Source organism: Lineus longissimus, chromosome 3 (genome assembly GCF_910592395.1).
Source record: "Lineus longissimus chromosome 3, tnLinLong1.2, whole genome shotgun sequence".
Classification (NCBI taxonomy): Eukaryota; Metazoa; Nemertea; class Pilidiophora; order Heteronemertea; family Lineidae; genus Lineus; species Lineus longissimus.
Genome location: NC_088310.1, coordinates 2,532,589 through 2,555,553, shown reverse-complemented (window position 1 = coordinate 2,555,553; position 22,965 = coordinate 2,532,589). Strand labels below are relative to the sequence as shown.

The 22,965-nt window shown below is 39.7% G+C and overlaps 2 protein-coding genes across 10 annotated transcripts in view; one reads left to right on the top strand and one right to left on the bottom strand.

The window, feature by feature from the left end:
• Positions 1–92: 92 nt before the first annotated feature.
• Positions 93–11,225, top strand: LOC135485363 (F-box/WD repeat-containing protein 7-like). 4 transcript variants are annotated; one of them, XM_064767298.1, is made up of 21 exons: positions 93–204; positions 543–1,820; positions 2,150–2,346; positions 2,549–2,655; positions 2,862–2,958; positions 3,094–3,160; positions 3,394–3,552; positions 3,799–3,909; positions 4,940–4,969; positions 6,492–6,641; positions 6,972–7,161; positions 7,367–7,457; positions 7,584–7,706; positions 7,841–7,969; positions 8,145–8,213; positions 8,384–8,472; positions 8,706–8,849; positions 9,058–9,139; positions 9,465–9,616; positions 9,726–9,813; positions 10,177–11,225. In XM_064767298.1, exons 2-21 carry the CDS (start codon positions 590–592, stop codon positions 10,282–10,284), a joined length of 3,414 nt encoding a protein of 1,137 aa, XP_064623368.1. In that variant the 5' UTR covers positions 93–204; positions 543–589; the 3' UTR covers positions 10,285–11,225. The 4 variants fall into 4 exon arrangements, with proteins under 4 accessions (XP_064623368.1, XP_064623366.1, XP_064623369.1 ...); XM_064767296.1 differs by lacking the exon at positions 4,940–4,969 and adding an exon at positions 4,473–4,502; XM_064767297.1 differs by lacking the exon at positions 4,940–4,969 and adding an exon at positions 4,473–4,502 and having other exon boundaries at positions 99–204; positions 551–1,820.
• A 1,606-nt stretch (positions 11,226–12,831) lies between these two features.
• LOC135485360 (estrogen-related receptor gamma-like) overlaps positions 12,832–22,965 on the bottom strand; it is a 51,995-nt gene continuing 41,861 nt past the window's right edge. For all 6 annotated transcript variants that reach the window (XM_064767294.1, XM_064767290.1, XM_064767295.1 and 3 more), the window contains one exon: positions 12,832–22,951. In XM_064767294.1, the coding sequence (XP_064623364.1) occupies positions 22,692–22,951 (260 nt within the window). In that variant the 3' untranslated portion in view covers positions 12,832–22,691. The remainder of the gene's footprint in view (positions 22,952–22,965) is intronic.

Below are 22,965 nucleotides of genomic sequence, written 5' to 3'. Positions count from 1 at the left end.
TCAATATTTTCTAGTCGCTGGTTAGTGGAAAAGAAGAGTTTATTTAGTTATCTTGTTTTCGAAATCTTTTCCCAGGATTCCCAGCTTGGTGATTCAAGATGGCGCACGTAAACAAAGTTAATTTGTTTACAATTTTTCCCCCATAATTTTCCCCTCCTGTCCTAGGACACTTCACGGAGCACTCCTTTGTCATTTTTTGGCCAGGTTAGAGTTATTACCTATCTGCATGTATGTAAAAACACTCTTGGTGTTTTAGAGACCAAGGTTTCAAAAAATTATTCTTTACAACAACAGTCATGTCAGACTCAATACCAGGTCCAGGACCAGGTCTATCGTCATGATATTGATAGTATCTCTCTCAATCTCTGACTCTGACTATAGTGACTGCCAGTGTCACTGTACAATGTCATGTGTGTCTCTGCTGCACTCTCTGACAATCTGTCTGCATGGACGGTTTGCATGGTCTGTTTCTGTGACAGGACGAGGACTGAATAGTGAATTGCTTGAAAAACTTACTAAAGTACCCACCTCCTAACTTTTAGTTTTACAGATGCCCAGTTGAGTGTTGAAGCACTGACAAGCAAGGAGGATGTTTTCTGCCAGTGACACATCCTCATCTCCTGCTCGTCCTGGAGCCAGCTATGGGCACCGGAAGCTGCAGTCCTACTCAGTCTTGTCCCACTCTGGTAGCTCCGAAGACATCCTAAGTGCCAGACAGCAAGCTGACCTGAACAACAAGCACATTTTCAAAAAAATTGGGGAGTGGTTCGAAACTTGGAGACCATGGCAACAAAGAATGCTTGTGTGCGGTCTGACCAACAGATGCCCCAAGAATCAACTCGAGGCTCTGGCAACAGTAATGGAACCAGTCTTCCACAGGGACTTTGTTGCAGCATTGAAGAAGAGATACCCGTCTGCTCCATTCAGAAAGATGAAGGAAATGGCACTGCTACGGGAGAAGTGGAGAAATAAACGACTAAAGGAAAAAGAGAAGGAAAATATGAGAAAATTGATGGCACAGTTGCCTGAAATTGCACAGGAAGACGAAGCATTGTTGAAAGAACTTGTGGAGACTTGCACTGATTTCAAACCTAATGCCGGTGCAGACGCAATACAGAATGCTAGCAGTCGTGCCATTTCCGACTTTGCTGTACAGTATGCTGCTAGGGTTATCATCTCGTCTCTGAGAACAATTCATCCATTGGGTGATAGTGAGGAGCAACAGATAGTGGTCATGATTGGAGACAATGATCTAGGGGCTCATTCATTAGGCTCAAGGCAAGGATCACTTGTTGATGAGGCTGATGTAAAATCAATGCCTGGCAGTGAGAATTCCTTTTCTTCTCGGCATGGTTCCAAAGCAGGTAGTGCTGACCTACAATCTGTGCATTCAGACTCGGACCAAAACAGTATTAAGTCTCAAACGTCTGTAAACTTTGAAGGATTGGCTAAACAATCTGTCAAATCAAGTGATAGTGGAAGAAGTGAAAAACAAAGAACTTCCCAGGAATCAAGTCATAGTGCAGAACATGAATATTCTGTGGACAGTGATTTTCCTAAAAGTGCTTCTTCTCACTTGAGCAGGTCAGTTGACACGTCCAGTTTTTCCAGAGCAACGACCGCCGAGGATCCTTTATCTTCTTCTTTGCCAAACTTTGATGCTCAGATGAAAAAGAAATTGGATGCAATAAAGCCGCTTCGAGCATTGCCTCCTCTTAAAACTCCTCCATCGGCGACTCATAGACACCGGAGTGCCATCGGAGCATCATCGGCGACCTCTACAATTGACTATTTCATGCAAGACACAGTTGAAAAACTTGGTATGTATTGTAAGAGTAACACCTAGATGTTTTTGTGAGCTTAATTTTTGTGTTTTTCACGTTTGCAGATCACAAAATATATGGCTGCAACAAAATATTAATGAGGCTACTCCCTAGCAAGAGTTTTCAAATATTCATGGCTCATGTCTCGGAATTTTTCATTTATGATGTTATTAATTTCTAGATTCATGCAAGAGCAGTTTGTGTTGGCCCAGTGAACAGGCACATTCTCATAAATCTTTCGTGATATCTATTTCCAGATTCAGTTCAGCGACTTTGCAATGATTATTACTTTCTGTTTAATCATTCAAGATTTTAATCAATTTCAGGTTTCATGCAGCGAGAGATCCGTGTCGGTCCAGTGAACAGGCCGTCAAATATGAAAGACCTCTACATCCCCATCCAGAAGTGCTATAAAAATGTTAAATGGTTTGGTGAGACACCTTGTCAAGGGAAGCGCTTTGTGAAAGCTCACAGGGGGCGCTTACGTAAACAATTCAAAGTGCAGCTGCAGCAGATATGGGATGTAAGTTCAATGACTCTGTCTTTTCCTAAGAGTAACAAAAAAACAGGGGACCCTGTCCTTCTTTTGGTGGAGTGGTGTTAGCCTAGTAGTTCTGAAAGGTCTCAGCCTTATGATCATAGGGTCATGGATTTGAGAGAAAAGAAGTACATTCATTTCATAGCTGATGACAGCTTGCAAGTGATGTTTTGTTTTGTACTTGCAGTGGATGACTGGTTGGAAAGACCATGAGAAGATGGCTGTATTGGTTGAAGTAGTCAAGATGTGTGATTCTGATCTCATTAACTACATGGCCCAGTGTCTCATGCAGAGGTAAGACCATGAGTAGATGCCATTATCGGTTTAACTTTGAAGTAGTCAAGATGTGTGATTCTGATCTCCATGACCATGCAGAGGTAACAACATGAGAAGATCGCTTTATCGGTTGAAGTAGTCAAGATGTGAGATTCAGATCTCATTAAGATTGATAACATAATGGGTGCATTGTAAATTGTTCTTGCTCTTTTTCTTCATTTCAGACTAAAAGATCGGACCGACATCAACAGACTTCATGACCATGTGATTCTATATATCTTTTCTTTGCTACCACCTGATGACATAGAACGTGCGTCTGGGGTAAGAATTATATTTTGTTTTACTAGTTTCAGTATTCAACCTAAAACACCTTGGGCATTCAGTAAAATGTGCCTGGGCCTGATGGGCGTTGGAAGACAGTGTTTTTATTCCTTTCAAAATGATTCCCTTTTGCAGGTGTGTCGCCGTTGGAAGTACCTTTGTTCTCGAGATGACCTGTGGATGGTTAAATGTCAAGAAATGGGTACGTGCCCATATACGTATTTTGCAGCTAATACTAAGCAAAACTGCAATACAATGACAGTATTTAATCGCCTGATATACAAATCTGGGTTCTCCCTGGCATCGAAGCTGCGCATGGCCCCCGTTTTTTGGTAGCCATCAATCTTAACCAATGGGCTAAGAGGCATCTCTGTCATACATACATATACTACTGAGGTTTCTGGTTACTGACAATTACGAATTTGTGTTCTGCAGGTTCAGAAGAAGGAGTTCCAAACATCACGGAACTTGTGACCAGATCTAACCAGGATAACCACCTGGGTATTGACTGGAGGTTAGCCTACTCCGAACTAAAGAAGATCACACAGGAGACTAGAGATGCTCTTCCTAAACCAGATACGCTTAGTATTGACAGTGAGTAGATTATGTTTTTTGATTAAAGCATTCCTGAGCTGTTTGTTCAATATCTGAACGACACATTCCCTGTACAGTGCAACCTCGCTATGACAAACTCCTTGGGATTCAAACAATGGGGAACAATAGCTGTTCATTTTTGTACAATTTTGGCTAATTTTGCCAAAATTTCCTGACATCCTAATTTCTTGATCTGCTGCCATTGGAGGTATTTCCAACTGATATTAAAACATTTTTCCTTCACAGATCAGACTCCTGATGGTATGGTGCGAGTTTGTGGGAAGTTTTTGCCGTTAGAGACCGAGGAGAGTGTGACAAGTTCTAGTAGGATTTCTCGAAGACAGAGCACTTTTCAAAGTAAGATTTCCTTCTGTTTTCTTGTCATTTGTATAATTCTTTCAGAAGGCATTGAAGAAAATTTTGCTTTTTTGAAATGGGATGAATTTACAAAAGGAAACTAATTAGGCAAAATTTCCCTTCGCAAAGGAAAAAGTTCAAGGGCACCAAGGCAAAGGAGGAGGGTATAAAAGCATACTTCTGAGGCCTCGGTGAATTCTGAGCCCTTTAGCAACAGAAACACAGTGAAGTGGATTTGTTTGTGTAAGCCATTTGAGGCCATGGTTGCATGTCATCAAATAGTTCTCGGTAATGAATTTCTGTATGTCAATCATGCCTAAGAAATTATCAAGAAAATTATCAATATTCAATCTAATGACGGTACCATAAATTACATTAATCTGTCAATGCACACAGAGTGGCATATTACTGCACTCGATCGGTACATGAAACAGGTACATGTAGCTTTTACTGCTTCACTTCACCGAAAACTGCCAAATTTTGGTGGGCGTTTTGTTCTTGCGAATAACCGCTATTCGTCACAAGATGCCTGGTATGCTCACGTTGTGCACTGTATATTCTAGATTCAGAAGATGGCGCCACTTGCAATGAAGGTATCTCTCCTCACAGCCCATCCCTAGAGTACAGCTAGGGCACATGCACGAGTAAATTGAGAGTCATAGTTGCAGTGACATTACTGAAGGAAAAGCTTCTGTTGCTACAACTGTTGTTCTTGATTTAGTTGCCAGTGTGTGATGTACTTTATTAGACATGTAGCATTCCCCATAGACTAGTAATTTATTTATGATGAGAGATATTTGATGCATGCAACTGCGATAGCATGCTCACGCCAGGAATCATTTTGGTTGCATGCATACGATATTGCCTGTAACAAGTCACCAGTCTGTAACTGGTATCAATAAAGATGGCTTTACAAGTAATGATTTGCTTACTCTTCAACTCTAACATATCCTCGCCTTTAAATCCCTCCAAAAATAATCCCACGTAGGTTCTAGTCATAACATCTGCACCCTTGCGTCTGCTGCACTAGGAGTCAGATTTATTGACGTGTCTTCAGAAGGTAACCTGTGTGACTTGATGCATTGTTTTATCATCTTTTCCCTCATGTTACGTCTCATTCCTTAATATTATCTTTCATTTTTATTTTGTAATTTTAATCCATTCATTCAAATTTTGTAATGAGCAGATGATCTGTCAGGTAATCTTGTTGTTCTTATTGGTCATCCTCAAAATGTCCAGTCCTTGGAACAGTGAGCATGATTAATACCATAAAGTATTAGTCTCTATCAATTCTTGCTAGTATATAGATTCACATTCAGATCATCAGCTCACCAAATCCTTCATTATTTCCCAGTAATCCAACCATTTCTATCCATCATTTACAGAGTTCTCCCTCTCATTGAGTTCAAGGTCAAGCTATGCAAATTTTCCTTTTCCTTTAATGTTTTCTTGTCCGTCTGCATTTTACATTAAGTGTGATTATGCTTTACAGTGTATAAATGTCTATTATTTTATAATGTTTGCTCCCTGTATTAGACAGTCCATGGCTGCAGCTGGGGCTAAATCTCCTCATTCAATCAATAGCTAGGATGCCATTCCTGCGGATTGGGTTGCAAATTGCCTCAGAGATGGGTAGCCATGTGATGTCTCTTTCCTTTCTTTGTCTATTTCCAAGATTTTTCTGAGGCCAATTTCTCTTTTTTCTTTAAATCACTCGATTTCAGAATGCTTGAATCCTTCAAATTCCTTTTTTCTTTTTTATTTGATTAGTTGTAGAAGATTTTCATGGTCCTATGTGCGTTTTTGTTGTAATTGAGAAGTGAAATCTTTGACATTAAGTGCCTTGATCTTCCTATAGACTTTAGACCTGTCAGTAACCTCATGAATGTGTGGTAGAGAACTGCATGATGTGATGTCATCTTGTATGTATCACCCCAGAGAATTAAAATCCAAAACACCGAGTATCACATAGGTTCCAATCACCTTATACTCCTCTTCAAAAATGGCTCTTTCTCAGTATACCTGCATATGTTTGAAATGCGTTGGTATTTGTATTCGGATTTGGATCTGTAGAAAAAGTGGGCCTACCATTGGCAGCGTTCAAGACACAGGTTTGGAACCTGGAACTCAGGAATATGAGATGCTCAGAACCTTGTAACACTCAGTGTTTACCATTTTGATTCTAAGAGGGTGTGTATGTCTGTCTTAGCTGAATTTGATTTTAAGATTGTAAGTGGTATAGCTATTGACGAGTACTACATATACAATGGAACGTACATCAGTTTTTTAACCCCGGAGAGCCTGACAACAGAAAGTAGGTTTTGTGTTGGACAGAATGATCTCATCGATTTTGTCTAAAACTTACAGACTTCTAATCATATTCTCACAATAGCAATGCATCATCTCCGGTATATAAATAGATATGATGTTATGAATGTATACATTGGTTTCTATTCAGTATCCGTTAAAATATGTTACATCGCTTCAAAATTAGCATTCAAAATCGTGGTGATTGCTAAAGTTAGGTGATGACAACGTCTGAATTCCCATCACTGAAATATCATATTCTTGTGTGTTTCCAGCTGAATTAAAGGTGCGGAGAGGCACCATCTCTCGTTTGCGTCAAGAGTATACCGTCAATGATGATGATGATGTTGATGATGATGATGAGGAGGATGAGGAAGAGTTTGAAAACTTGTCTGTTTCTGATGAGTACTCATTGTTCAGATCTGGTGAGTTTTGCTGGTACCCCCATCAAAAGTCCCTCGATACGTATTACATGTAGTGTGCTAGACATTGAGGAGTCCTTTGTGCAGTTAGCCGATAGAGACATTTGGGGACTGGTACTGCAACAGGTACTTATCGAATGGAATATGATATGAACAAATAAATCCAAAAACAAGCTCATGGTTCCGTCGCAGCGACTAAAATTGCTTGTGGGTGCAGCATTTTAGTGTAGTGAGCAAATGGTGACCCCTTGACTGGTCAAGGTGAGGGAGAGCTCCAAAGCTGAAAATGCATTTAACTAGAATTTTGAGAAAAATGAAAACTTGTTTTTTCAGAAAAAGATCGTGGCTCAGCGACACAAGTCAAAGGCAAGAGAAGTGTGCGATCCATGGAGACAAATGCTTTCAGCCTAGCACTGCGACATAAAACCGAGAGAGCATCGAGAGGGGCAACTGCCCTGACCACTGATACGAATTTGGATGGTCTGGATGGGAGTATGCCACCCGGCACTGCTGCAAGCTCAAAGTAAGACATAACAGAAAAGAGATTCAGCCGCCACACTACAGTAAGAAGGGGGCTAGTTGGGTTACATGTTCTGACAACCCATTTGTGAGAAATGACTGCGGTATTTGAAGAATTTGTAATCATTTTTCCTGTTAAACTTCATGTAAACTTGATGCCTATGTGTACTCTCTCCGCACCTGTAAGTCCGTTTCTTTTTATTGTGCAGAGAGAAGAAGAAGAAGAAAAGGAGAGAAGAAGATGAAGAAGAAGATGCCCTTGATATTCGTCCAGAATTGAAACAAGCTAAAGATATTCTGGTGAGTTGAGCACACTTGAAAGTTGATTTCTTCGAATTCCAAGTCTAAATGCCAAAAACAACTGATCAAATTTGATCTAAATTTAACACAATGACTTTGTATTTTACTATTTCTTATTGGTTTCAGGGACGATCTGGTTCTAACCACGTTCTGATGTGGAAAACTTCCAAAACCAGCATGGATCCCAAAGCAAAGTTTGCTTCTTTTGCTGGGGAGGTCAAGGGCATCCAAAGGGTGCGAAAACTACAGGTAAGTTTGCTGGTTTTGAAGACAGGAAATCGCTGCTGGCACTATGAGAGCTTTGAGCCAGATCGAGGGTGTTGAAATAGGGATGTCACAGTCAGATTCATGCCTTCAGTTGCTAATATCTCTCCTCCTTCCAGGGTCATTTGGATGTTGTTCTCTGTATTACGTTTGACAAGAAACGTCTGTTCAGTGGCAGCATGGACCGGGCAATCCGTATCTGGGACATCAGAAGTGGCCGCAGTATCCGTAAACTCTATGGTCATATGGTAAGAATGCCTTAGGAAAAGTACGAACTCCAACATGTTCAGTATGGAAATTCATGTTTATTTTCTTCAATTTCTTAAATTTCCCCTCTTACAAGGCTTCAGAGTTGCTGGTATTTGACAATGCACTGATGAAATGAATGAAAACACACGAGTAAAGAATCTGTTTTCATTACAGGGTGGTGTGCGATGTCTGCGGGTGCGTGGGAACACCCTCGTGTCCAGCTCCTGGGACATGACAGCTATGGTAAGTGCATTCCATTTAGGAATAAATGAGCTTGTTGCTGAATAGATCAGTGGCATGATATTTGAAAAGGGGTGTGGCCAGTTACAGTCACTTTAGAGGGAGGTCACTTGGGCAGATTTATATTGCAAGAGAGTTTAGTCATTATCAGAGTATGTTCATCATCATTTCAGGTGTGGGACCTTATCAAGTTTGAGAGGTTGCATACTCTACATGGGCATCGAGGATCTGTGTCGTGTCTGGAGTTTGATAACATTCATCTGTAAGTTATCCTTCCAAACCTATCATTGTAACTTCTGAGATCAATCAACTATAGGGCAAGAGAGACCAGTGGCACAGTGGTAAGAGTGCCATTCACATGATCAGGAAGGTGTGGGTTTGACTACCGGACGATCCCTGCTGTTTAGTCTCAATATCCTTTAGCAAGACATTCAATACTTGTCTCCCAATAGTGTCCAGATCTCGTGTGAATCCACTTATCTCCTTTTCTTTCAGCGTGACTGGTTCTCATGACAAAACAGTTCGCGTGTGGGACATGGTCGGATTGAGTGGGTGTAAGCGTATTCTCCGCGGACATAAGATGGCTATCACATGCCTGGCATTCGATGGTAAACATGTTGTCTCAGGATCATCGGACAAGTAAGTGAAAAAAGTGCTCCTTGTTATTTTCTTTTTGTCAGTAAAAGTTGGTTGGCGGAGGGAGATGAAGAAAAATCCATTGCCTGGCTGCCGACAAGATTAATTGGAACTTCGGTCATCTATCATCTTTAAATTCTCTCAGTGACTTCACTAATGAAAAGCAATGTAGCTCCAATCCACTTACTCTCAATGATTGTTCATATTTCAGGACGATTCGAATGACTGACATCAACACTGCTGAATGTCTAAGGGTGTTTACAGGATTAAATGACCATATCACATGTATGGCTGTAAGTAGAAAACGATATATCAAGAATAAATAAAAACTAGTCTTTATTAATTCATGGTTGTATTTACCCTTTGGTTTTGACTGGAGCATTCTTGAAGACAGTGGCCATAGAAAATGTAAGATTCGATTTGCCATATTGCACCTTTACCTGAATAAGTCCCATCCCCACTATAATAACTCGCAGTCTGTTCCCTCGTTAAAGGGACTTCATGATCTTGGAGCCTGAGAGCATGTGACATCATTTCAAATTAACTACAGAAGACACAACATCATCAGCGGTTGCCTGTGTCACTACTGAATTATAATTTTTGACTCGTTATTTTCAGATGAGCGGCGAGCTGATCCTCAGTGCCAATTCACAAGGTCAGGTGTACTTTTGGAGGAAGAGTACGGGTGACCTCGAGGCTGGCGTCGAGTGCCATAAGAGTCCCATCAACAGTATTGTCTTCCATCAGAACCGGTTCTTCACTGCCTCAAGGTGTGTATATCGAGTTTAGAGACTGACACTGTAGAAGTCTAAGGTATTAAATTGGTGTGGCCTTATTCTAATAAATTTTGTATAAATTCGTTAAAACTTTCCTTTGCAGTGATGCCATTGTAAAGGAGTGGGACCTTGCCACTATGACGTGTGTACGCTTCCTCCAAGGTCACAAAGGTCCAATCAGAGATGTGGGGGTATGTATCAATCAATGTCATCTTCGCCATCATCATCCTTGGTGGGTTTGATTTGCAAGCTGATTCATTCGAAGTTCCGTCGCCCAATGCGAAATGAACTCGGGGGTGGGAGTGAGAGTCAGGGCAGTGCACAACCTGTCATGGGATCTCAAGCAGATTGTGTAAGGCATCCAATATTAAAGGGGTTTAGTAATGCCTCAAATAGGCCTTCGGTCCTTGGTGTAAGAAACCCACCCAGGTTTATATCCTTGTGTCCTGGACACCTTCGCTGGAAGTGCATTTACATCTGATAATGATAAAAAAGGAAACAAGATTGGGGAAATACTGGTCCCGTGAATATAATTATGCATCTTTCCTTTGTAGGCGTCTGATCGTTATATCGTGACTTGCAGTGACGACGGAAACATTAGGATCTGGGACATGTTGGCGGCTGTCACTGCTGATGAGGAATCCACTCCTACAGAGGAATAGACAACAAGTCTAATTGATTGTATCACATGAACAAGTTATAATATATTTATATTAGATGTACAAAATCTGTGATATGCAAATTATTACAAATCTGTCAGTCCAAATGATCAGAAAATAAAGTGCCTTTACCTAATTGTTCATTCTAAACACTGTGCCTAGTTCTTTGCCTCGGACTTGTATTGACAGTGCCAAATTTATGATGGATTTATTACGTTGTCCATTTGTTAATGTGCCTTCTCTTTACTGGAATTTGGGTAAAGATGACTTTTAGATCCGTCGGGTTCTCTTGCAAGTTGTTCATTGTGGTATTATACTCTTGACGCAGATTTATGAATCCAACTCTTTAGAAGGTTGTCTACAGGCAGGATATTGGGGTCCATTGGTGAACTTTAGGCGAATAAGGAAGACAGTTAGGAAACTGGGGCACGTTTAACTTGGTAAAGAAAAGTGTTCCTCATACAAGCATGAAAAGTGTTGATCTACTGTGAGACTGAAAAGACTTTTATTGGTGACTATGATATCAACTGGCCCATCTTGTTTCTGCCTGTACTCTCCCTTTAAGTGTTTTATCTGGTGAGTATTTGGTCATACCATACTGGCCTTATTTATTCATCTTCGTTCACCGTACTCTCTCTGTACATACTGTAAACACACATATATTTGAAACCATTTTATTTTGCTTACTTTTATTTTGGAACATTCATTCTTAATAATTTCAATGGGGATGACAGTTAAAGGCAGGGCTCATGAAACCTCAGAATCAGTTTAATCTTAAGATCAGTCAATCTTTGATTTATGTCTCCTGTTTGTCCTATATCTGTCCAAGTTGTAATCCGTCCAATCATAGTTTTATTTGTATTTTTCACATACCTGCACCATTGCCACAGAGATTTTGAAGATGTTCAATTCCTTTTTGAATAAAGCATTGTTACTGCACTGTTACTTTTGACTTCTGGTTGTTTATATCTGTGATTGCGCAATGCTGTCACCTGACCCAAACATACCTGACATGCATTTCCGCCATATTGGACTGGAAACACGTGACCATGGATGGAACAAACTTGCACAAAGCTCTTGAAGACAGGCCTAAGTAACCTTTACTTGGCAGCTCAAGTGGCCAACTTGAAGTAGCTCATCTCCTTGAGGGAGTTCATGTACCTGAGGTACCTCATCTACCTGGGACTACATCATGATCATTCTGCCTTTGTTAAAGCTTCTATCTCACTGCTCTTGAAGACAGGCAGCTCGAGTGGCCAACTTGAAGTAGCTCATCTCCTTGAGGGAGTTCATGTACCTGAGGTACCTCATCTACCTGGGACTACATCATGACCATTCTGCCTTTGGTAAAGCTTCTCTCTCACTTCTCTTGAAGACAGGCCTAAGTAACCTACTTGACCACTTCAGTCGCCTCATGCACTGGAACAACCTCATCTACCTGGGACAACATCATGACCCTTCTGTCTTTGATAGAGCTTCTATCTCGCTGTATTCTTGAAGACAGGTCTGGTCAAAGAGGCACCTCATGTATACTACTTGAACCCAAATAGCCTACTCAAAGTAGCTCAGGTATGTACACCGGGGACAAATCAGGACTCTTCTGCCTTTGGTATTGCTTCCATCTCACTTCTCTTGAAGACAGGCACAACACTTACTTGGCAACTCGAGGGGCCAACTTGAAGTAGCTCGTCTCCCTCAGGTAGCCAATGCACCTTGGACAACATCATGACTCTTCTGTCTTTGATAGAGCTTCTATCTCACTTCTCTTGAAGACAGGCACAACACTTACTTGGCAACTCGAGGGGCAAACTTGAAGTAGCTCATCTCCCTCAGGTAGCCAATGCACCTGGGACAACATCGTGACTCTTCTGTCTTTGATAGAGCTTCCATCTCATAGTGGTCTAAAGGGCAGGTCCAACCAGCATGTCTCAGGGACAACATCTGGACCATCCTGCTGTGGCAAAGCTTATATCTCACAGTGCACTTGAAGACAAGTTCAAGGACAATACTGCGGTACATGTACCTGTCTTTGGGAGGACATCCACTATACTCTTTCAGGTCGGTCCAAGTTCCCCAGTGAGGTACCTCATGTAACTGGGACAATCACATCAGGACCCTCCTGTCTTTGGGAAGACATCCACTATACCTTCAGGCTGGTCCAAGTTCCCCAGTGAGGTACCTCATGTAACTGGGACAATCACATCAGGACCCTCCTGTCTTTGGGAGGACATCCACTATACTCTTTCAGGCTGGTCCAAGTTCCCCAGTGAGGTACCTCATGTAACTGGGACAATCACATCAGGACCCTTCTGTCTTTGGTACAGTTGGTCATTCAGAGTTCTTTTAAAGACAGGCTCAACCTGGCTTTAGAGGCTCTTCAGGTAGCCTACTTGAACTCAAGCCTCTCATTGAGCTTCTATCCCAGTGCGTTCTTAATGCCACATAGATCTACGGTTCCAAAGACCCAATGTAAATGGCTGAACGATGGGAAATTTCTTTGGAATATGTCTCAGATTTCGACTGAAACTAAATCAACCAGAAACAACTTCATAGAAAATCTGTCTTTATTTGCCTAAAATATCACAATCAGCACTCATATTCACAGTTCAGTGATACTGAATTATGTATTAACATCATGATAACAGGACAGGTTCGAAGGAACATTGCATGTTTTATAACAGTCATTACGCTGCTTCGATTCAACATAGTGCCACATGGTGGAGTCAATAATAATAACAATAATATGAGACTTATTTATCGCTAAATTCAACTGGTTTCATTAGCTTAAACGGCACCTTTCTGCATACTACATGTATGTCAATGATGGAACAGCTAGACAAGGGATTGGTGTTTACAACTTTTTTGAGGCTGCACCTTGCTCTTGAAACTAGCGAATTGGTTGCGACTAAAACATCATGTGTAGCTGAACACCTCCTAATACGTCAGTTGCAATATGACAGATTGAATCTGATGTTCTCATTCTCATTAACAAGGAATTTGATGCTTATAATCATAAGTTAACAACACTATTTATACAATTTTGCATGAATTTCTAGTCACACCTCAATCATGCTTTGTGGATGTAGTCTCAAGCAGTGTATATCCAAAATTTCATTAAAAACCCATCGCTTCATCATTTTGAAGTGATGGGTTTTTCAGTGTACCCATTGTATTAGTGTTCTCTCTCACAGTCACTAACTCACTGCTGAGTCGGTTGTGATCACAGGCAACATTTTTCATTTTCTTAAAAAGTGTAAAATCAGTGCATAAGCCAATGAAGAGATGTTATGATGTTATTGATTTTCATAATACTGAAAATACATGATGGTATAAAAGATCTATTTTCTAGCACAGCCTGTCATGTGGTCACATGAAGCAACACTGTTCTGATCGACTCTCTACTAAAGGCTGGAAAGTACTCCAAAGACATTCGTTACTATTTGCGTGAGAAACTTCCGATAGAACAAGATACCTTAGAAACCAAAAACCACAGTGAAAGATGCTGTTTTACTCTGAGCTGGATCGATGGACCATTTCCTTAAATCTTATAACTGATCCCAATTTTGAACGGGGATTTCACCGAGTAAAATGGTCAGCTGTACTAGTACAACAGCTCTAAGTTTAACTCGATGAGAATAGATTTTAATACTGATAGCTGAATGAGGTGTCCATACATGTATGTAGGTGGGAAAGGAAAATATCGTACAGTACCCATCACCAGAGGACCCGACTTGAGCAAAACAGCATGATTTCATCCTTCGAATACCCGCCAAACCATCAGACCAACTCACCCCAACCTGACAAAAGGTCACAAGTACATTTTCACAAAACGTTTTGCAAATGTATGGTGGCCTACAGTCAACCTGAGGCAAGTAACTGCATCAGAATCGTTAACCTGCACAAGTACATTGATTAGAACACACAAACACACATCTAGAAATTATACACATTTACTTTGTGCTCTCTTTGAGAACAATTAACTAGCACTCCGTCCCCTAGCTAATGAGGCAACTCAACATTAATGTGGACACCTTGCCGCTGTTAAACGAAATGAAAAACTTACACTGACAATGTTCTCTCTCTTTAAAACAAGACAAAGGTACAACATGACACACAATAATAAGAAGTTTTTTAAATTCATATGATGATTGGTTAGTTACTTAAAGTGGTCTTCTCCAGGCATGAAAATATTCTATGAAAGTCTATTTGGCTCTGAAATTGACACCCTATTTTGTGTTCCTTTAATAAAAGGCCAGGGAAAGTCAAATATAGCTGCTTCATTGACGCAAACACAACAAACCAATTGATAGTGACTGTTTGGTAAGAATATCTATTCATCCCAAATCTGACAATGGCACACCCAGAAAGCCAGGATAAGATCACTTTAAGAACAAATGTGAACAAAATTTAACCATCACTGCGATTATTAAAACTACAGACAAACCTTCATACCAGATTGTCCCACTAAAAATAAATTTTTGTTTGTCTTGAATAAATTAGCAGAAGACATGAAACAACAAATCAATTCAACATCGAAATGTTCAATTTATCTAAATCCTATTAAAGCATGCATATCGAGTACTTGATATAGTAACAGTCTTTGAAATGGCACTTGGGTAAGCTTCCTTGATCATCTTAAGAAAATTCTCAAGCACAAAAACCGCTTCATCCGATCATATTTTTCATCCAACTTTCTCAGTATCTCTTAAATGTGGGCTATTATATTCAAGCACTTGACCTACAATTGGCATTTCCAGAAAAATTGGGTCAACTATTCGACCGTTTGTGGGGGCATTGATACTAAAACCAGGGTTATGAGCAAATTAATATCTCAACGTGCTAACACACAGCAACAAAATGACCAGTCTTGATTTCAAGCGGTTGTCACTAGAGAACATTCATACAAACTAAAATCTTTAACAACAATACTGGTAAATAAAATTGAATAATCAGTGGAAGAAATCACAAAATAAATATGATATTACATTTACATAAAGCTTTGTTAGCACAAAAAATAAAATCCTCAGCAAGGTGTCCAAATTCCAGGGAGTTCCTCGCACTAAATTACATAACTCAAAACTGTCAAATCACCTAATTTGTTCAATACTAAAATCACCAATTGAATAAATATGTCCACACAGTTCTACCAACAGCACGAATTATACACAATATACAAGCAAGTACTTCAAAATTTCTTGAAAGATCAGTAACAACAAAGGTTAATAGGTGGCGCCAAAGGTGCCAATCGATGAACAATCAGTGATGAATAATTTCAAAGTAAAATAATGCATGATGAATACATGTAGTTGACTTTATGTCTGAAAAGGTGATTTCTTATCTGAAATGTTCCTTTCGTGTCAGATGAGTTAAGTTTTACTTGAATAGATATTTTTATCTGAATAGACATTTAGTAAGTCCAATGAGTAAATCTTTTCTTTGATAAACAGAATGGCTATGTATATTCTTCATCTTGGTATATATCAATAAATTGACTGCCATTTTCTCGAAGGTTAAAACATGAATTGTGTCAACATTGTTTTGTGTACATTTCTTTGTACTATTTCAAAATCTCAAGCCCAGGCACTACCAGAACCCAATATATCTAACACACATGTCACAGATATCAACTGGTATATCTAAAGCAGCTTTGAAAGGATTCTTTCATAATAGGTACAGGTAATTGTAATGATGGAATGTGTTCAATAACAGTTTAGTTCAGAACTTTATAGTCAGCCTCGGTATTGGCACTTTTTTTTGGCATGATGGCATTGCCAATGGTAGCACCAATAGCATTCAAAGCCAGTAACAGGTCAATCTGCGAGAACTCTATGTAACTCAATCCAGGTTCGTTTGGTGTCATGTAATGTTGCCTTGTGTTTGACGTCTTTGATGAAAAATTGGCGAAAGAGTATATTTCGTGAAGCAGATGACACTTTAACTGAAGAAAGCTTTGGGTGTGATGTTTATGTTGACAGTAAGTTTGTCTCTGAGGCAGGCATGGAATCGTTCTCACCTTCAGCGCCGAACCACGTAGATCTCCGTAGCCCAAATCCCCCTCCCTTTGAACTGGTTGTCGGAGTCGCATGGAAGAACTACGCCATCGCCATCTTCAGGGCAAGGAAGGAACTGAAAAGACCAAACGGTGTTTTCAGTTCCTACCTTTCAGTTCCTACCTTGCCCTGAAGATGGCGATGGCGTAGTTCTTCCATGCGACTCCGACAACCAGCTCAAATGGGAGGGGATTTCATTTGGGCCACGTAGATCTACGTAGTTCGACGCTGAAGGTGTTAAGCTATTCACAATTTGGCGCCAGCTCATAAGCATAGATTATAATGTCTGCCATCCTTCTATTAGGATAGATGCAAAATGCTATATGTGTTTATAGAGGAATAAATCTTTGAGCTGGACACCCTCTGTATAAAGGACACTGATTCATGGTCTGACTTTGTTGATACTCAATCAATTTGACTTGTGTAATCAGGACACCTCACTATTTAAGACAGCAGACGTCATGTACTGATAACCAACTGCCCTTCACTTGTTTTCATCTCGACGGCGTTTTTTTGAGATTGAACTAAAAGTTCCTGATTCAAAGCCTCAGAGACAACCTAACAGAATATGATAATATGTCAAGATTTTGATGACTAAACTGCATTATGTACATTTCTACATTCTTACAAAAATCCTACTTTGACCAGTTATTCTGCCTCTCCATGGGAGGGCATCTAAGTTATTCTATATACATACGGATATAGAGTGACATCCAATAAATGCCTATTTTACTTAGAAAAAATACATATTATACACTTTCTGTATAGATATGATGCTGCACCAATCAAATTTTCATACACATATAAATATTTTTTTCTTATGATTTTTTTACATTTTACGTACTATTACGCATGTGTCTATTTTCTGCAGAACTAATAAATGTACGTATGCCAAGTCGCAGTGCTTTAGGAAAGACCAGGTAAAGATATAAACTCAAGCGCAACATCAGAATTCTGTGAAGGGCATCAAATTTTTCTATTCAAAAGAGTCGTTGCATTTGTTTATTTAAACCTACACTCTATTCAAAACAGCAAACATTGTTTTTTTTAAAATTTAATAGGTGTAATAGTCGAAATTATGCTATCCATATGCTATTCACTGCTTTTTCTGTTGGTTGTAAGATTATGGTTGGTTTGGCAATAAAAGACTGAAATTCCAACATGCCTCCCATAAAGGAATAGGAAAGGCTTCACAGAAATCCGAGATCCTGCAATACCTACATGACGTTTACGAACAACACGCACATAACCTAGACAGTTTATAGCTCGATGACAAGCAGCAGCTATTATCAAAACAATTATCAAGTCATAAACCCTCCAAATTATCATTCACCAGAATACCGGTAGATGAATCTCCATAGCTTTATAACATGCACGTAATCAAGATGACTTAAAACAAACCTTAACCGGGGTAACACCAACGTCTCACAATGTGACGGATAGACTACTTAAAATCTTGACATTATGTACACCTCAGGCCTCAAAGTACATCATCCTATTCAAAAGATAGGATTCTAACACAAAACGCTAATCAAATTTGGCTCCAGTGATCAATAAACGAACCACATATACTTTATATTTCCTAGCGAATATAAAACCTAGACTACTTGGAAACCAAGAATCACCACAAATGAATGAAATTCACTATCCAAAATGAAGTTTTAAAAGTTATATGCCAAGGAACTCTGATGCTGTCTTAAACCCCCTATTCCCGAACTCAGTTACATGTGCAAGGGGAGGAGCATACGATTGACTCTGGTATCCGAGGACAGAGCTTTCGGGTCATAATGCATGACAATTGTACTAGGAGAACACTTCTGTGTTTCATAATCAGTCGCTACTTCAAGGTCTGTGATTTACTACTTGATTTGGTGTGGTGGGTCACATTTCATCACCAATTCTTGCTATTGTACATTGAGCTGCCAAGTTCACCAAAGGCCAAAAACAGACAGCAGTTTCATAATCAGTCGCTACTTCAAGGTCTGTGATTTACTACTTGATTTGGTGTGGTGGGTCACATTTTATCACCAATTCTAGCTATTGTACACTGAGCTGCCAAGTTCACCAAAGGCCAAAAACAGACAGCAGCAGAGTCCCACGGTTGTGACACGATTCACGGAATCTTACATTTGCAAACAACAACAAACACCAGTAAAGTTCACACAAAATTCTTTGAGATCATTTATCAAATGGCAAATTAAAGATCAACTGAGTTGGCTTTCTTAAAGGCCTAAGCTGCTCATTTTCACTGTATTTTCTTAATTCTCAGGTAATAGAAACAAACACAGCATTGCATTTACAGTATTTGAATATCAGTCTACATGATGGCACTGTTGAAATTCATATCCAGTACATATTTACACTATTGGAAATTTCCGAATTTAATTTCAAACCTTTAAACGAACAGAATAGGCATTTAACCATCACCATGCTTCATGTCATTCATATTACGTCAATCAGCTATGAAAATCCTTCACCCTTACCATCTGAATACATGTATATTACATTTTACTCCAAACTAATTCCTGCCACCGAAATTTAACCCTTCCCTAGCCGTTCTACAGATTCCACAAACAAAACCTCATAGCCTTCAGTTCATCTTGAATTAGCCTCATTATTACCTTTACTAGCTTTTTTCACCTGAATGCCATTTAAATCACTATTCTGAACCCAATTCTGTGTCATCAGTGGTGACCCCAAACAAATTTGATTGGGTTGTGTCAGAAGACACAAGGTGTTTAGTTAGATTTTGCCCATAGAAAAATTCAAAATTTTAACAAGAGCCAATTTATCGAACACAAAAGTTAGCATGTAAGAATGGTCAGAATCATGATCTTCATAGCAGACAGTGCTCGGTGTCGATAGTGAGAAGACAATGAATTGATGCATAATGACATTATTGAGCTAAGATGAGATCAGATGGTGCAATGACCTTATTTGAATCACAGTAAGTTGGTGAGGTTGTGGAGGGATGACAGGGTGCAAGTTATTATCTTCCTGATCGTGGACACCTTGCCGCTGTTAAACGAAATGAAAAACTTATACATCTTACTCAAAGTCGTGAAATCGTGCCTGCAGGACCTGCAGTGATACACTTCTATGTACAGTGGCAAATGATTTGGGTCACAATTATGGCTGGCCATACAATGTCCCTTTAACACGCTTAATTTAAACTTCAATAGAAAGTAACCATAACCCACTTTGGAGATATACAACTTTGATTGTGTATACGGGGAAGTTAACGATTTCATTTGCCAGTCAATGGCATATATCTAGAGCTTATGGCACTGCCAGTTTAGCTGATGATAACATGGGCCAGCCAGGGTAGGAAAACATTTGTCAGCAGCCCAGGGCGTATTAAAACAATAACCCTTTCATTTAGTATGATGACATTGGAAATCTGAATATATCGTCTGCTTGGTGATCAGGTTGATAACCAGTTGGTGTTAGGCAACAACCTGTGCACATGATGATAAGTTTACACAAGACAACATTAATGAGGATAGGTGGAAGTAAACAAGTGCCAACATTCCAGAGATTTTACAATAAAATATATCGTGACACAAATATATCCATCAGAAGTGCTTAATATTGAGATCTTCTATGTGAAAGCCAATGTCACAGGATTTGAGAATTCTTTATTTTGAGGGACAATATGTTTTATTTGTTTTGCCCAGCTCTTTGCAACAGAGATCGCCATAAGTCCACTTGAGGTAAATGTTCACACCTGCGATCTAACAGGAGTACCCTATTTCGAACTCAATGATTGTGATAATGAACTGTGATCATAGGAAATAATACATGCGTAATACATGTAGTACTGGTATGATATCAATGCCCGATCTTAGTATAACTACGCAGCGCCATCTGGTGTTGATCTGTAGAAACAATAATACTGAGAAATGACGTCCACCTAACAACACACTTGGAAACCATTTCAAAAGTCACAGCTAGCCAAAAATAGAACATGAAGTGATGTGGTTTCATATTCTGGACTTCTTGACTAAGTTGCCAAAATATTTAAGTTATTTTGATATTAGAGTTCGAACCTCTCAAGACTCATTTCACTTTCTAAAACAGCTCGTCTTCTTTTCTTGACTTTGGCAGGATGTGAATTTGGAGATGGTGCCCAATAGCTTAACAAGTATAAAAGATAACATCATTAGAATAAACTCACACATCAGGTTGGACAAACAAGAGTCGTGCTCCATCTCAAAGGTGAATCTGACCGCCAACATGCATTCCAAAATGCAAAATATACAGCAAAGTCTCCAGGCTGATTTCTCATCTGTAACAATTTGTTGGTTATGGTCAGTCATTTAGCTTCCTTATTGAACACGACATTGGAACAGTTATCACACTCAGCTGAGGGACACACCTAACATGAGACAGGCCCTGAAACATGCTTCAGACGAGTGTCGACACCTCACCTACATGCAGTATCATGGGTGACTAAATAGGCCCCATTAACAAGTCATGAAAGAGCCCTATAACAAGTGGAATCACTGGACTCGGTATGGTTTAAAATGACAATGGACAGTTTGCAATACAATCGGGCCCCCGTTTTCACAGTAACACTTCGGAGGGAGACCTGACACAAGCGTTGGGAAATCAACAAATGCAGCGTGGATTATCACTTTGGTAGGTATGTTATTCAGAAGCAGTGAAAACCGCCATTAAAAGCAGATTAGATCACATTGTATTGTTTGAGGTGTTTTAGGATAGATACTGATACCTCATTGTTGGTATTGATTGTCTCACCAAACAACACATGAGGGGAGTTGTCGTTTCACCCAACTCTCAGTGCTTCCAGTTCAGTACGAATTCCTTAAACGATGGTATACCTAGTTGACAAAGCATACAAATGCACTGGAAGACGAGACAATCTTTTCACTGCTGCTACCAACTACTGACTATCAAACTGGAGACAAGATACCACAAATCTACTGTTCTAAATCACAAACTAGGTGAAGTACGACAATATGTCACATACTGCAGCAAGTGAGAGCACATGGTATTTTATCACAATAACTTAGCATAACAACTGGGCTCCAAAGACCCCCAGAATACTTTGCCTTATCTATAAGAGGGGTGGCTTGAGTGTAAGAATTACACAAATGTACAGCAGCTACAGTGATCAGGTTAGTTAATCGGCAAAAATTAACAGTATTAGGTTCATTTAGATCAAGATTCAGTTTTAGTTTTCATAGGATTATCACAATCTACTTTAGCACAGTTGTTGACAGAGGGATAATATCACATAACTATGGTTCGGACTCAGGAGAATGACCAACTCCTTGTGGTTTTTACTGCCTGCAGCTCTAATTTGCATCAAAATGTTCAGCAACTATGATTCACTATGATCCAAGTTCTAGTGTCTCTTTATGAACCTGCTAACATTCTACAAAGCAACAGTTCATTTTCTCGGCTTGAATTTTCTGGGTTAAAGTTCAAGCAGAACCATTTTTCTGCTCAAAAACGGCTTCAGCAGAGCCGATCGTCTGCTCAAACATAGTTTCAACAGAAAGCATAGACAGTAACAATGAAGAATGCACACAATATTCTGATGACAACAATCTGAGGATGTTCAAACAGACAAAACAGGACCAGACAAGAGCTGCGTCTGCCTTGATCTAACAAGCCCTGAGATGAAAATAGGACACAAATTTGACATTTCTATGACTCTGATTCGGCTAAGGGTTACCTTCAGAAGAACTGCAACCCAAACTCCAACACTCCAACCATAGAGAAGTCAAATTAATCCCCAAGCCTTTAAAATGTGTGCATGAACAAACAAAAAACCTTCACTATGACACCTCATTCAAGCCCCCTTGTCTCCATTTGAGATCTCGAGCAACAATGTCTGCTAGACCTGACGAAGTATACTTGAACAAATTGAAGAAATTTTGTTGGGATGGTTGAAATGATCAAAGTTTCTTCAAATATTTCTCCACACACAACTAATGAGGTCTTAAGATATTGTCTGCCCAAGTCTGGGGTTGATTGAGGTAATTGTGAGAGGCAATTTGGATACTTGTCAACAAATATTGTACTTCAGATGATTTTTTGATGAATGATGTACCAACAACAGTGAGATAAGGATGTGCTAATGGTGCTAAGAACACCACCTATTGACCAATTCACCCCCAATTCCCTGTTTGGACTCTTCTCGTTAATGCATTGGAACTGTCCATTTAGGAAACTGGGGGTGTAGAGGTCAATCAAAGGATGCATGACTAAATGCCTCCAATGGAGTCAGGATGTAGATAGTCCATTGCAATATACAGCGTGCCCCAAAATCACTCAACAGTCCTAACTAGAGCAACATATTTTGTAACGTGCTGTATACATCTTCAATCCTCATACAACGATTGGCCCAGCCAATATAGAGTCCAACATCTCCGAGACTAATTTCTGCATGCGTACGCGGCCGTCTTGCTTCACGTCCGCCCAGAAGCTCCGAGCGATTAGTTTCTGCTGCTTGACTAATGGAAGTATCATGAGAAGATGACCTAGGCGCTTCTGATCGGCATAGTTGTTGGCGATGTAGTCTATAAGACAATCATGCACTTGGTCCTGGATTTTTTGGATACCCTCATAATTGTCTAGGTTCTTTGCATCTGCAATGGACAAA

Bases quoted from the DNA above. Each gene is read 5' to 3' on its own strand.
- LOC135485363 (XM_064767298.1), top strand. From the start codon at position 590: ATGTTTTCTGCCAGTGACACATCCTCATCTCCTGCTCGTCCTGGAGCC. The intron at 4,970-6,491 runs GTAACCTGTGTG...GTGTGTTTCCAG, and splicing joins TATTGACGTGTCTTCAGAAG to CTGAATTAAAGGTGCGGAGA. The intron at 7,970-8,144 runs GTAAGAATGCCT...TTTTCATTACAG, and splicing joins GTAAACTCTATGGTCATATG to GGTGGTGTGCGATGTCTGCG.